The sequence below is a fragment of the Acyrthosiphon pisum genome, chromosome A1, assembly GCF_005508785.2.
Source record: "Acyrthosiphon pisum isolate AL4f chromosome A1, pea_aphid_22Mar2018_4r6ur, whole genome shotgun sequence".
NCBI classification, from domain to species: Eukaryota; Metazoa; Arthropoda; class Insecta; order Hemiptera; family Aphididae; genus Acyrthosiphon; species Acyrthosiphon pisum.
Window position 1 is genome coordinate 119,105,332 of NC_042494.1, and position 16,867 is coordinate 119,122,198.

The following is a 16,867-nucleotide window of genomic DNA, read 5'->3' on the forward strand; positions in this document are numbered from 1 at the left end:
CAAGTTCAGTGACCAAAAAGAATATAAAAATGATGAAATGTATAATTGCGCAAAATGCAGTTCATTATTTCATGATCGTCCGAGTATTATAGATCACGTAAAAGTCATATCGATCAATGTATCAACTGTTGCAAGTACATTGGTAGTCCGACATCTTGTAAATATCCTGTAAGCTTCCACCCAGGAACTTCATTTTATTTTGAATGTGAAGAATGTTACAATGGATTTTATACACTCAAGAGCTTTGAAAAATATCTAAGTGCGCAGAGTAATAAAAAAAAAGACAGACCATACAAATGTGATGTTTGTCTAAAAACATATATACATTTATACCACTTTGCTGCTCATCAACGATTACATAAAGGTGAGAGACCATACCAGTGTAACATTTGTAATAAACGTTTCCACGCCCAATTTAATTTAGAAGCTCACTTGTTTTCACATAAAATTATAAAGAGATATAAATGCTTGTTGTGTTCGAAAAAGTTCCTTAAATTGAGATATTTCAAAATCCATATGTTATCTCATGACTCATCCATACATAAATGTAACATGTGTGGAAAAGAATTTGTATCATTGAATTCTTTGCAGAGACATCAGGATCTCCATTCCGGATACAGACCATACAAATGTATTGAATGTGGCAAGTCATTTTCAATGAATAAATCTCTTACACAACATTTAAAAAGGCATGAAGGTTTAAAACCATATCAATGTACTCTATGTGACGAAAGTTGTAGCACTTATTTTGATTTTAAGTGCCATAAAAGACTACACAATGGTGAAAAGCCTTATAAATGTGATATCTGTGGAGATCAGTTTACTCAATTAACTGATTGGAGAAGACATAAAAAAACACATTTTGAATATAAAAATTTTGAATGCAACGAGTGCCATAAAAAGTTTGCTAGTAAAACTGGTGTCAAAAATCATTTGCAAACACACTTTGAAAAAATTAAAAAACATAAATGCAAAGTTTGTAACAAAAAATTCTCGCAAAATACTCAATTGTATGCACATGAAAAAATTCATAAAGACTTTAAACCATATGTTTGTAACATATGTAAAAAGAGTTTTATTTCTCGTCAGAATTATACTAATCACTTAAATCAACACACAGGTGCCAGACCATTCGTTTGTGATTTATGCGGAAAATCATATCCAGCAATTGTATCTCTGAATAGGCATAAAAAAATCAATCATAAATGTGATATTTGTAGTAAACTCTACAGCGACCCCAAAGAACTCAAGGTTCACAAGACTACTCATGAAGAATTTAAACTGAGGCAGTATGCATGCAAATTGTGTGACAAAGCATTTAAAAATCAACCAGCTTTGGACAAACATCAATTAACTCATCTAGTCGAAAGACCATTTAAGTGCGACCTTTGTCCTAAGTCTTATATAAATATTACTGTTCTGGCAATTCATAGAAGAAAACACACCGGTGAGAGACCATATAAATGCAAATTATGTAATAAGACATATCCCCAAATAAGTTCACTAACACGACATGAAGCCATTGTACACAACAAATAATTGTCCATACATCTAATAAGTAATAATAATTAAAGAATACAATATACATTAAGTTAGGGCATAGGTATGATACTTAGTACACAATCATTACAATTAAAAACTAAATAAATGTATACATACATTTTGTTAAAGAATTAATAATTAAGTTTAGTCAGTAAGTTTTAGTAGACTAAAATCAATTATAAAGCAACACAAAACACTGGGCTAAGCTATAATATAATACAGAGATAGGAGTGAAGAAAAGGGTGTTTTTCCATAGAAGAAAAATGTATTGATGTTAATATTTTAATATTGTAATATGTAAGTAGAATTATATTACATAAAACTTGTATTTTTGTAGATATTACTTGAGTAGTACCTAAAATAAGTCAAATGTTTTGAGTTGAATCTTAAAGTAAATGTTGTTACTTGTTGTTATGAGTATCACACATATTGAGAAAGAATGGTTAGTAAATTGTGAAAACTTTTAAGTTCTAAACTAACTTTTCTGTAAGTGCTAAAACATTAGATGCAATCTGTTTGTCTGTATTTAATAATAAATTATGCACTGCACAATTATTGTTCTTTTCCATGTATACATTGATACTTATTATATTAATAATATTCAATTTTGTACTATTATAATTGCTCATCAGTAGGGTTATTTTTCCTATCAATATGACTAACAATAATATGTTAAAATAATATTTTGATAATTGAGTAAACAAAACTGATTTATTTTCACATGTCTTATATATTTTTATTAATTATTGAAATTAAAAAGATACTAAATACTTAAATAAAAATCTTAATACTAATGTATTTTTTTACACAGTCATTTTTTTTCTTATTAAACTGATAGACACTAGTTTAACAATACCTTGACGAATATTAAACACTTTGCTTAATAAATACTGATTGTCAGATTCATTATCTTCATTCCATTCTGTAATAGCATCATCCAAGCGCATCGTAATTAGAGACATGTCAGCGATATTAAAGTAACACTCATTACTGTTTTCGATGAACATTAGAACATCCATTAATAACGTTAGTCTAAAACTAAAAACAGTGCAAGGTAATTAAAAACAATTGCATATTAATTTAAAGTAAATATTGTGAAATGTAAAATAAATCCTTACTAATTTGGACAAATATTAGATCTTAAGAGTTCTATGTACAATAATGCGGCCTCGTTGAGTTTATTACCCATAGCAAGTTTAAGAAATTGTATATACTTTCCTAAAAAAAAATATGTATATATATGATTAGGTAGGACTTATATAATTTTATAATTATATATATTATCTATTTATCTACTATTATCAAAATAACTCTAAGAAACAAAAATTAAAATTAAATTATCTTGAATTTGATAAATTTTCTAACAATCTTTGGCTACAAGTAATATTTTTTTCTTGGATAACTGTCTTGCCAATATTTAAAGAGGGCAATCGTTCCTCAATAATAAATTACCGCTGTATTTAAAAAACATTGATGCCTCCAAAATATTTACTATGAATATGAATTTAAAAATTACTACCATTGGGTTTAAATAATGGTTTATCTTATAAATTAATAACATGGATTTCGAGAAAATCGTTCAACATTAACTAATTTAACTTGCTAAATATTGTAGAATCATTGAATCCAGTGTTTTCCAAACTTTTCCTCCCACGGATGCCTTAGAGTATAGTAAAAATAACCTTCCCTCAAAATCATAAATAATGATGCAGTGGCCCTTAATGCCATTTTTTTTTTTGCCCTCCTTAGAAGGCATTTAATAATTTCAGTGTTTATAAGCGTGATGATTTAAAAAAAATGTATATAATAAATTTGTCTCATGAAATGGTGAAATCAAATACAAAGTGTGAATTTGCATATTTTAGGAAAAGTGCACATTTGAGCGATTGTTAGCATATTTTGAATTTTTTAAACTTAAATGTACATACAATTGTCGGGAAAAATCATACTTGGATAACATTGAAAAATATCTTAAAAACATTATGTTATGTACAATAGGCTCTAATTTTGAAGCATAAAACCGTACTATTATAGTATTATAAAATTGAATAAGCTTAAAAAAATTTAGTAACCGTTTGGTAGGGCTGTTATGGTTGTTGGTGGAGCTTGGCTACAGTTGGCCCTATTTTCGCATATGGTACGTAAGATTTTATAAGTCTCTTTGTTACAAAACTATATGTCTATAATTGACATCTAGATTCTAGATTGTACGAAGAAATTAAAATCAGTAGATACTTGTTTGTTTATCACGTTATTCGTTATAAATTATTTTTTAATCTAGTATTTTACACCAGTATTTTTAAAAATTAAGTTGTTTTATTTCACAATAGTTTAAAAATATCAAAAACATGCAATAGTGTCCTCTGTCCATCATATTAATCAATATAGGTACCTACGTATATTCAAATTAGTAAACCCGTGTATAAATTATTTTTATCATGTTTATATACCAACTTATTTTTAGTTTATTACTACCAAAATTGTAAAATGTTTTATGCATTTTTCAAGAATAATATAAAAATGTGCCTGCGTATATTTAAGCATATTTTGACAATTTTGGCTGCATTTTTGATAATTTTTAGTGCAACAAGTCAAGTCCCACACCCTAAATTTATTTATATACAAAAACTGTAAAAACTTTGTTTTAATCTATACTTAAACACTTCTACACCACTGTGTCTGATCCAATATTCCAATATTCCAATATCCATTCTGGTATTCCACATGATGACCATGTATCCCATATTTTAATTATTTTTATAAATAATATCTCATCCATAATTAAATACTCAAACATTACTTATTCCTTATTATTTTCTAATGACACAAATATTTATATAATTATTAATTCATAAATAAATGCTCTAAAGTTGAAGTCAGATTTATATAATTTTCAAAAATTATGCATTATTAATAAAATGGATCCCAATATTACCAAATGTACTTATACCTAATTTATTTAGTACAAAAAAATCAAACATATATTATGACTATTATCTATTTGATTCAACAATTGAAAGAGTGTCTGTTGTAAATTACTTAAGTATTTACTTTAATGAGAAATTAAACTTTAGTTCACACTGATAAAATAAGAAATATAAGTTAGAACATTATACAAATTAGGATTTTTAAAACAAAACTGCTCTGTATTAAAACAATTAATAGGCATTACAAAATGTTACTTATGCCACTGTTATCTAGTCACCAATAACATACACTAATTTCAATTGTTGGAATCCATATTTAAGGTTTCTTTCATTCAAATGCAATGTTCAAAAACCCTCCTATACATCAAATGAAGGAGTTTTAGATTTCTTTAATTATTGAAGAAAAAAATGTGTTAGCATACCTGGTTAATCATCCCAAATACTATTGATATTTATTATTATATTGCCATAGTAATTTTTACATTCAACGTTTTACTTGCTCAACTTTACTTTTTTTATTTTGAAGCTGTTTCATTTTAAATAGTTAAATTTAAACTTTTATATTTTTTTATATAAATTAATGATATTTATTCTTATTTTCTTATTTTTTTTTTCAACAAGATCAATTTTAAAAGATAAATCAATATGTTATTAATTGTTCAATTACTCATTTTTAAATCTATATTTTGTAAATTGGAGTTTACTCCGTATAAGATAAAATTAAAATAACCCATTAGCGCCCAGCGTTAACATATGGCAACGTTTAAAGGCTCTATTTAAAAAAAAAAAATTATTTTAATATGAGTGTATTTATAGAAGTTGTCAACAAAAATGTATTGAAAATTTAAAAAAAAAATAATTTGGGCGTTAATGGGTTAAGATAAGATATTAGAAGAAATAATAAGAATAATATAATGTATTAGAAGATACAAATAATAATAAAATTTAGTATTTACCAATAAACATAAAACGATCACAGGTGACAACAATTGATCCTAAATTGTCCAGTATATCTGGACAAGCAAAGGATCCACCTTTAACATATTCTTTCAAATATAGATCACCTAAATGTGTGGCAAAAGCGCTGTCTTGCCCTCTTATTGCCCAACACAGAGCTTCACCAATTCTTGATTTTTGTAAGCTTAGCATTCCTTTCACTTTACAAACACTAGAAACTAATATTAACAATTGTTTTAGTTGATAATATATTTTATTAGTTAGCAAAACATTTTAATCAAGTAAAAAAGTTTTTTTCTTAAATTTACTCACCAACATTATGTAAGCGCCTTGCCGTTGCATAATGTAAAATTTTTGACACTCTCAAATCTGATGTTATTTCTAACTTTGACAACAACATTGATAGATGTTCTTTACCTACAGCTGAACAGTAATCTAAGTAAGTGACACCAGCTTGCCACAATGAGTGATGCGTCATGAGAAATGTTCCATAATCAAGGAGATACTGTTCATTTGGATTTGTATTTTCTCTGAAAATGTAAAACTTATATATTATTAACATTTTTTTTTTTGATATTGAATTATTTCTCATCTTACACTACTTCAGACATTTCAAACTCTGGTTCAATTTTATCACACAGATGTAACAAATTAGTCAAATGAGTAGATGACCATCCAGAATCAGGATAAGATTTCAATTTTTTTACAAACTGAAATTAAAGAAAAAAAATGATTTAAATAAAAATACACCATTTTCGAAATTTATTTATTTTATGCATTTAAAAAGTATTTTTGTTTTGTTTTTTAAAATGTCTGAATATTTTATTTATACTCGACATTTTTGGCTGTTAATCAAGTTACAATGTAGAGAAATATTTCAAGAACATGTAGTATGCAAGAGTGTAAAATGTATGGGCAAATTAAACGGTCATTAATAAATTTAGACTTGTAATCTTATACACTTTTTTTTTTTTTAACTATGTATAATTCTACACTAAAAAGTTGATTTTTTTCTTGTGAAAATTCTCATTTTTCCTAATTATTAAGAAATAGTAGTTCCAGAAATCATCCTTTAATAAAGTATATTATCTGCTCAAAAAATGAAGGCAATTAAAAAAATATTTTATAATTTGATAGTGATGCTATTAAGTTTCAAATCAAACATTACAAGATAAAAATAAATATTAACCTTTCAGGTAATTCAAATATGCGTTAATTTAGAACTTTAGAACACATTTGCAAACGAATTATAAAAAAAAAAAATTTTAAGTCAAAAAAGCAAAATAAAATATTATGTATTTAAAATTTTATTTTGCAAAGTATGTACCAAATTTATAATGAAAATTGCTTTACATTAGACGTGTTGATAAAAAAAGCAAATGCCTGCAAAATTTAAACACTATAGTCTGTTCAAAATGAGATGATGACTCAGCGGCCAAGTTGTACGTATAGGTGTGGCTGTTCTGTGGAAGCGCCCGTAAGTGGGGACAGCCGTCTGACCAAAACTGGTCATCTCATTTTGAACAGAGTATAGTTATTAATATAATTTTCTGTTTTTATTCCATATTAGAGTAGTATAGATGTGCTTACCATACTAACTCTAGCACGACTATAAAAGGTATCAAAATTACATAATATTTTAGGTATCTAATTAGATCCTAAAATGAATGACTAAAATTATTATTGATTTATTTTAGTAAATGAATTTAAATGCATACCCCTTCTAGATCTCCATCAAACAAATCTAAAGCAAGTGTATCCATATGATTATACTCAGATTCTTCATAATATTTAGCAACGCTACGATGAGCATATAAGCTTAAGCTGTGTTTTTTTACAGTTGGATCTGTATATATAAGTTGAGCGACAAGAAATTGAAACCATGTTGAACAGTGACTGCGGATCAAACTCGTAGAATCCGGGTCTCCGCAAATAATCTGAAAATTAATTTTAATGGATGCACCATTATAATAAACATTTTATTATATAATATAATATTGAACTATATACCTTCATAACATCATTGAGATTTGAATCTGATAAGAATATACCACATTCTAATTTGGATTTTGCACTTGATTGCCAGCCCTTGAATCTAGATGTATATTCTGCAATTGGCAGGCCACCATATATCTAAAAATTAATATTTGATTATTAATATAGTTGATGGACAAAATGTTGTGATACTGTTGACTTCTATGGTGGGATCAAGGGGATCAACCACCCCCCTCCCTATAAGGTGTATATAATATGCGAACATTTTTGGAGTCCTAACTTAAGGACCAGAACTTAAAAGATGGGGCTACTGGATAAAATCATATCACTCCCCAAGATAAAAACCTAAACACACCACTGGTTGACTTCCAACTTAAATACTGGAGCCTTAAGGGTTAAGAATAAATATTATTTTATCACCATAGTATGCGTTAAAAAAAATGTGTATATTATATTTTTAACAATCCTACAGTCCCAAATCTATTCAGTAATTAATATTAAAGACATATTATATTATTAATTATTATAATACCTATCCTTCATTTTCAAGTTTAAATAAAATGCATTTGAAAATATTACATAAAATTTTTCAAAAAATGTTTTCTTCCAAAATGGTCTAGAATATAAGAATATTTTTTTACATTAAAATATATGGTATTTTGTTAGTTTACCGAAACCATTTTTTTTTTTTTAATTTTGGCGGCTGGACCCGGTAAGCGTAAGAAGCCACTAGTCACTATTTAAAACACTGTAATTGGTAAGGTTACGAGAGATTCACAGGACCTTTAGTCTTGCAACCAGACCTATTGTCTACCCAAAAATAATTGCAAAAGTAGTTATAAAGTAGTTATTATATCATCGTAAAGCATAAAGACAATTAAGAGCACAGTCAAATAGAGCATTTTGCCAATGTGTAAAAATTGCAGAATTGTAAATTTCATTAGGCTGAAATTTCAAAACTTAATTTGACCTACTAATTCTGTTTGCAGCATCGTTCTTAACTCGCTGAAGTACATAAATTTCTTAAAAGAAACATCAATATTCGTTATATGTGTGGTAAACTAGAATGATGCGCGAATACGTACAATTCGCAAAATAGTGAACTTCATTAGGCCAAAACTTCAAAACCAAGTATGACCGCCAAATTTTGACATCAACATCATTTTAATAAAAACAATGCTAAAAAAAAGGTGTCTGGTAAAATAACAAAGTTCCAAATATATAATTATAAAAACAAATAAATACTTATGTATTTATTTTTGCCACCTGCTATAAAAATTAATTAATTTTAATGTTCATAAAGCTTCAAAATATTTGTTTTTATTTTTTAATAATATAATCAAACCATAATTTATTATAAAAAAAGGTGGGTAAGTGGATGTCGCTCTGCTGTACAGTAGGTTACAATTGGGTCACTGTGTAATGGATAGTATTAAATTTGAATTCAATGATATAATATCACTGTATAAGAAAAACGATTCTGAGCGGAGACGGTATGTCAGTCTAAGTATAAGATTAACATATTATATACTTATCTATGGTATTAAAAAAAAAATTGACCAATAATAAGTATCTATAATAAATTCCAAATTAATCATATCACAATATCCATTAGGTACTTATAACACGTTATACATCAACAACAAATCGTTGTACTATCATAGATATATAATAGTATACCTTAGAAGTTTCAAGTACCCACGAATAATATTACACAATCACAACTAAATAACTAAAATAGTTATTCTAGGTTTTTAATATGTAATTTCATCTAAATTTGAACTTAAAATGATTATAAAATTAAACTGTGATAATGTATTTTTTAGATTTTTTGGTAACAGAATTAATTACTTAAGTGGAATCTTGTTTTAAATTTTCAAATCTTAGATACAAAATTTGAACATTTTGTACATTTTTAACTACAAAATAATTATTCAAATTTAAATTTGATAAATTTTGTCAAAATTCGATCTTTAAATGCTTATAAAAAAAAATTGTGCCTATGTATTTTTAATATTTTTCTACTGCTATTGTAAAAATATATCAGGAGCCTTGTATTAATTTTTTACACTTTTTGGCCCAACAGATAAAACTTTATTGATATTTATAGAAAAAAAAACTAAAAAAATTGAAAACTGACCATGTCTGTAAACAGCGCAAAAAGAGTCAAATTATTTTCAAAATTTGATCGTGTATAGAAAATGCTAATATGAACATTCAGTGAAATTTTCAAGTATCTACAGTCATTCGTATTTTAATTACAATAAAATAAGGAAATTGTTACATGAGAAATAAAGTGAATATCAAATGTTATAAAAATATGAATTTCAAACACTCATAAAAATTTAATTTGAGGATCTTATACACATTGTTTTTTTCGATAAAGGTAGAAAAATTTATGAGGAATCTTGCATGACATTTTCAAATCTTGGATTTAAAAAGAAAATTTTTTATGAATTTCTAACTCAAAATAATTTGGAAATTTTCGTCATTTTTACGTATGTTGTCAATATTTGAACTTTAAATGCTTATAAAAAAAAATTGTGACTATGAATTTTTAATATTTTTCATCTGTCTTTGAAACAATATATTAGGAGCCTTCTATTAAATTTTCAAGCTTTTTTACCCAACAAATAAAGTTTTATTGATATTTATAGAATAAAAAAACTAAAAAAATTGGAAACTGAAAATGTTCCTAAACAGCTCAAAATAAGTCAAAATATTTTTAAAAAGGCATAATGGTGTATATAAAATGTTGACATAAACATTCAGTCAAAATATCACGTATCTACAGTCATTTGTTTTAGAGTTACACCGAAAACCAAAATCGATTTTCTCGAAAACAGATTTTGCGTAAAAATTCCCGTTTTTCCTTAATTTTTATTTTATTTTTCGAGGCGCTTTTGACTACTGGAAAATTTTTACTTTTGATCCCCCAAAATACCAACTAGATTCACTTTCCTATCAGAAAAGATACTGTTGAAGAAAATCCAAGCATTTTTACTATCCTAAAAGGTGATGACAGACACAAAAAAAAATTTTTAAAAACAACACACATCATTGTAAAATCAATACATTCATTGTTTCACTCAGAATCTAAAAGTAAGGTATAATAATATAACCATTTAACATTACTAACCAAATACTCAACTAATAAAAATGCTGACTTTAGAATTGAATGTGATTATAATTTAATAAATGTAAAACTTACACTATAGGTAGGCATAGATTTAAATATTTTTATTGCATGAATAAATGGTTCAGTGTCACTTTGAGAGTGGTTGGACAATAACATTCTGGCCGTGTCAATATTTCCTTGTAATACTAGTCCAATAACAGTATCCCAATAAAAAGTAAACTTCTCTTCTACGTGTTCATCAGTTAAATAAACAATTTTATTTTCTGTAATTACTGATGCTTGGTTTTCAGCATTTTCATAATGAATTTTAATCCAATCTAAAAGATTGTTTAAAATAGTATCACCTAATTAAGAAAAAAAAACACATTAATGATCTTTATACATAATACTATACTGTACATTATACATAATACTATACTATACATTATACAACATATTACAATAATAGTAATAGGTAGATAGAAGTATATTTATAGATATAAAACTAAAAAAATGAAGGTACTAAATATTAAGAATTCAAAAATAAAATGCTAATATATTACCAGGAACGGTCACAAGGTAAAGAACTTCACACAGATGCCATATGAGTTGAAGATTGTGCAGCAACATTTTGTATTGGTTATATGTCTCATTTGATTTGTCCAAGTTATTTCGATCAATTGCTAATATACAAGTCGACAATATTGCCCTATAATATATATTTTAAAAGAATCACAAATTATGCTTTAATTAAAGTATTAATAAATTCATTCTCAACTAAATGTTCTCTACCTCCAAATAATTAAATCATTAGTAGGTACCAATGACAATATGAAGACAATTGAATTACCTAAATTCATTTTACCATTTAACTAGCAATATTTATAGTTGTATCATGTAAATATAAATTGAATAGTATAGCCTGATTATTTATTCGATTAACTGCAGTGCCTATTTAAATTTTATGTTTGTTCAATAATAATATAATATACATTATTGTTGACAATAAATAATTTGTAAACATTAAGCTATATTGATAGCAATATTTAACATTAGTAGAATTTTATCAAATAACCTGTATTTTCTACTATAGTACAAAGCATCAGTTGCCTTGGTTGGGTCATCCACGTTGGTTTGTAATTCTTGGAACACTCCGCTTGACTCATTTACCAGTTGTCTTACTTTAGGATCAAATAGCATTGTTTTATGTTTCAGATGTATGATGTTCCTCTCAGTTTTATCATCACCGGATGAGTTTTGATTGTTGAATGGTCCAGACATTTTGGTTGGAAATATACAAATATTACTCATTCCAAACCATGAACCAAACATCCTAACTTCATCATCAATAAATGATGGATCGGGGATGGACTGTAAAAAGACAAACGTTTAAATTATTCCAAACTAAGATTAGAAACCTATATAGTAAACGATTCTAGTTAAAAACAAACAGTTTTATTAATGTTCTACCAGTTGAGACATGTTACGAAAAATAACAAATATTCCCAGGAAAATACACAAATATTCAGAACCCGCGTCTTGAATAAGTCCTACTTACCAAAGTATCATAAACTATAGTTTTACTCATATTTAGAGTTTTTGTGTGTGCACGAAAAATAATAATAATTTATAAACATAAAATCCGTTATCATCTAATTCTTCGGCGGTACTGCCCCAGCGCACGGCGTCTGCGGTAGTCCGGTCCACGGTTGTAGATATCTTAAACCGTGGTCCGGTCCGGGTCGCTACCTTTTGTTCCAAAAAATATTTGTTCCAATGCTGTTATCACACTTTTGAGGACTTTTGTTCCATAAAATATTTGTTCCAATATAGATTTATTCCAAAAAATTGTTGTTCAAAAAGCATTTGTTCCAAGGCTTTGCACCCGTTTAGCCCGTATAGCCAAAACCCTTAAAAAACCCTTAAAAATTATCTAAACCGTAAACCCATAAACCCGATTGATTTTGATGACGTATAACCCGAAACACCCAAAACCGAAATTAAATTCGGGTTTTAACCCACAACCCGTACAAAAAAAATATTACATTTTCAAGTGACATATGAATTTGTATGTTTATTTCATGGAGAATTCAGTTTTTCATAATTGGGAACAATGAAGATTTTCAAGAAGAAAAATTTGATACGTATCGGTATGGAATAGTTAGGTACCGGCTCGTATCGAAGTCTGAGTCCGATACGGGTCCGATACGTATCGCTTGTATATTGCACGTCATGTAACTTCTTGAATGCTCTTGAACTAAAATGTCTTCCTTGAAAATCTTGAATGGTTCCATGTGACAATTATTAGTGTGATACAACTGATAAATTGTTTTGATTGTTTTGAATTGTGTTATTTTTAATATAATATTATGTCCGTAGTGTAAATTGTCTTGTGTATGATTTTTTTTTATTAATATTTTATACTTTGTTGTTAAAACATTTAATATTTAATATTATACAATTTTAAATTATATTAAATTAAATTATATTACGTGTGTCACTACTGTATTAGAAGACATTAGTACTGAAAAGTTGATTGTATAACTTTATACTTTGCTTAATCAAATGTAACACTTTATGCACAACAAAATTGATATATTAGGTACTTGATTTTAAATAACCCATAACCCGATTACCCGAATAAATAAACTGGCTAAACAAAACCCATATTATTTAAAATGAAGAAAACCTGAAACCACAACCACTATTTTTATTTGAAGCACCCGAAACCATAACCCGAATAAATAGTTTGGGTGTAAAGCTTTGATTTGTTCCAAAAAATAGGACTTTTTTTCCACAAAACATTTGTTGCAATTTTGGAACATAAGTCTCTTGGAACAAATGTTTTGTGGAACAATTATTACGAGCCCGTCCGGTCCGGCTGTCAGCTATCTGTAAATATGGACCACGGTATATACTAGTATAATATAAGACCGTGATGTGGACTGCAATGCTGACTGAACAAAGTTGTCATCATGGATTAAACAATGAATAATTCCACTGGCCACTGTATACTCCATGGATATTTTCCAGCTAACGGTTTTTTATTCAAACCACGGACTCTCCACTCAACAAGGACATTTTCTGTGTTCGTGTGTGGGTTTTTAATTTTTATGGTAGTTCAATTTTTTAAAAAGTTTTCTGTATATTATATAGCTCAAATTAAAAACGCTAATAATTAAAAACTGAATCATTGTAAAAAAAAAACCCATAAACACGAAGAGTAGGTATGTTCTTTAAAATGTTTAAACTAACGAAGCTATTAAGCTAAACGTGAACTGCTGAGCATAAATTAGCTATGTTACACAACTTATTGTAAGTTATAAGCGACAAATATTAATCCTCTAAATCTGAAATAATTAAGTCTACCTATCCGGCTATCTCCCGCAATATGTGACTAATGAGTATGGCTCGGATTAAAATGACTTACAAACATCGAAAAATGCATTTATGACATAAAACCTCTAAAAGAAATTCCTAAAAAAATCCATGTAATTGACTATTGAGTAATCAACCACCAATTTTTCAGAAATCAAGGCAATTTTGTTAATCGTTTTATTTAAAAACTAGACTACCTTATTTTAATCTTAACACAATATGTGCATTTATATATATTTTTAATTATTTTCGTAATATTATATATAAATATATTAAAAAATTATAAATTACATATAAAAATAAATAATGCCCTAAAAACGTTTAAAAACGCATGTTAATCTATGTCTTATGTGACACATAAATTGAAAATGCAATATGCATACAGACAATAAACGTCAAAAAATTCGAAAAATGCAAAAAAAGTTCATTGTTGGCAGTTAGCATAGTGCCATAGTGTGTACTTGACAATACATATTTTGTATCTTGGAAAGCATCATGTTAAGCGTTCCAGAAAAAATATGCAAATGCATCGAAATTTGAGCTCTAGTTATAAATTAGTATCTAGAATGTAAAATATTAATATTTAAAAATGCTCTAATGCCCATAAGTCACTTAAAATAATAAAACAATGTAAAAACCTAACAAAAGAACAAATTATGTTCTTACCTTTCATTTTGATAGGTACCAAGTAAAATATTCACTCCCAAATTTTAAATTGCTTGTACATCTTAAAATAACTCGCTTTAAAATTAAAATATAATAAAAAGCATATCCCTGCATATGACATAGCCTAGATGGCTAGATCAGTAATGCGAAATCTTAAGGTTCGCGACCACTAAGGGGATCTCGAAATTGTATTAGTGGCAGTGGCGGTTTTTAGGGGGGGGGGGGGCGAAGGGAGTGCCGTAAAAATACGGTTAGGAACTGTCTTTGTTTGGAAAATGAATACATGGAAAATACTTTGTTAAGAACAAATATAATGATTAGTATTTATAATGAATAATGATCATTAGACTTCATCAGCCAAATTAACCGTTCATAGATTTTACTTTTATTAATTCATTTTAAACTTGAATTAAAGCAGCCTTCAGGGCGATTATGGCGTGCAGCTGCAATTCTGCATACCCTGCACGCCCCGTGGCTCCACCTATGGCTGAGCGTAACATTAATTGCTATGTTACCCACTTGTAAGACAGAGACAACACATGCGGGGCAATGAAGGTGTCACGTCCTCTTAAAAGTCTTAACTATATACCTATAAAAACTTAGTTTATAGATATTATATGGTCTTAAGCTAATAACGCAAGATAATTAGAATTGCTTAACCTATATTCTTGTATATTAAAAACGTATTAAAAGGGACATATTAATTTAAAGAGAAAATAGACTATCGAATAAACACAAAACTAAAATATTACATACCATACGTCAGCACCACAAGCCACACACTGCACAAAATACAAATGCACAATAATATAGTAATATAGACTTATATAGTACTATTTGTTATATACATTTAAAGTTACAGACCTTAAATTAATGATGACATAGATTTATTAAATAAATAGCAAGGCTGGGCAATAACGAGTTAATAAGTTAAAGTTAAGTTAATTTAACTTTTTAACTTAATAAGTTAATTTTTTTTTTTGGTTATTAACTTAAGGAATTTTTGAATTAACTTTAAATTAACATGAATTCATTTAAAATTTAAACAAGTTAAGTTGATTTCAATTTTAATTATAATATGTTTTCATATTCGTATAAAATATAAATACCTATAATATTATTAAATTACGAATATTATCAATGCCCGTTATTTTTCGCCATCGTCGCCAGTTATATTCCTATTATTATTATTATATTATACTTATTACTAGGGCTAGGATTTTGTAGCATTCGCATTTTCTTTCATAGTATTACAGGACATAGCTAATCAAAAACAAAATTCGATTCATTCATCACAGAGTTCAAATATGCAATTTTGATTTTGCTTTTTTTGCATTTTCTTATGATATTCATAAATAAATGCTTTTTTGGTACTTTTTTGTCAGTTTATTAGCTTTTTAATTAGTTTTTGTTAATTATACGCATACCTATTTAACAATTTTAGAACATTTACGTAAATTTTTATCTGAATTATTATATTTTATTAATTAATTTTAATTGTATTATTACCCAAATATATTTATTTCGTGATTTCGTAGTGAAATATTATCGCCTTATCGGAAAATATTTCTGAAAATAAATTTTTAGATTTTGTCAAAGTGATTACCGAGTGGGAAGTAGTGGTTACATAATACGTTGACATTTATCGACATTTAATAAAACAATTTTTAATTTATTTTTCTTTATAATATTTATAAATTGTGCTTAGTTGTTCTAAGAATTACTTGGTGTGAACATATAAAAATGTGTTTAATAAATTATTTTTTGATATTAAAAATATTTTTTAGCTAAACTTAAAAATGTTCAAGTCTTTTTTAGTTGCATTTTCTTGGTTAAAATGCTTTTTTTTGTAGCATTATTGGCAATTTTATAATTCTTTTATTGTAGGTTTTTAGAGCTTTATTTTCCTAGCCCTACTTATTACGAATTAATAATTGTATAGAAGGTAGCGTGGACAGTCTACGGTTCTTACTTCTTAGTGATACCGCGTTTATTTTTGGATAATTTATTATTAATTCGACGTTTTCACCGACATCCAGCATTCCGATTTCCGGCGGCGTGGACGCGTAGTGGTTGTAAGTTGTAACATGTTTCTATGTTTTCTAATTATTTTACATTTTCAAACTAATAAAAATGATAAAATAATAACAAAATTATAGTTAACAGTTTTAAATGATCAAATTTACTGACATACTTTGATTTGTGTGATTTAGATGTACTGGTAATAAAATATGGTAACTTATATCCGTAAAATGTCTATTATAAAATAACTATAGTACGGCCA

General features: G+C 27.3%; 2 protein-coding genes across 2 annotated transcripts; one reads left to right on the top strand and one right to left on the bottom strand.

The window, feature by feature from the left end:
• The first annotated feature begins 552 nt into the window (after positions 1-552).
• On the top strand, positions 553-1,539 carry LOC100575856 (zinc finger protein 2 homolog). The gene has a single exon (XM_016804681.1). The coding sequence runs from the start codon at positions 553-555 to the stop codon at positions 1,537-1,539; it is 987 nt and encodes a 328-aa protein (XP_016660170.1).
• Positions 1,540-2,234: 695 nt separating this feature from the next.
• Positions 2,235-12,253, bottom strand: LOC100158828 (nuclear pore complex protein Nup85). The gene is made up of 11 exons (XM_001946074.5): positions 12,098-12,253; positions 11,615-11,910; positions 11,103-11,248; positions 10,633-10,904; positions 7,437-7,559; positions 7,145-7,363; positions 6,024-6,136; positions 5,739-5,956; positions 5,426-5,644; positions 2,661-2,760; positions 2,235-2,580 (listed from the first exon to the last, which is right to left on the bottom strand). The coding sequence occupies exons 1-11, from the start codon at positions 12,125-12,127 to the stop codon at positions 2,346-2,348; spliced, it is 1,971 nt and encodes a 656-aa protein (XP_001946109.2). The 5' UTR covers positions 12,128-12,253; the 3' UTR covers positions 2,235-2,345.
• Between the last annotated feature and the right edge of the window lie 4,614 nt (positions 12,254-16,867).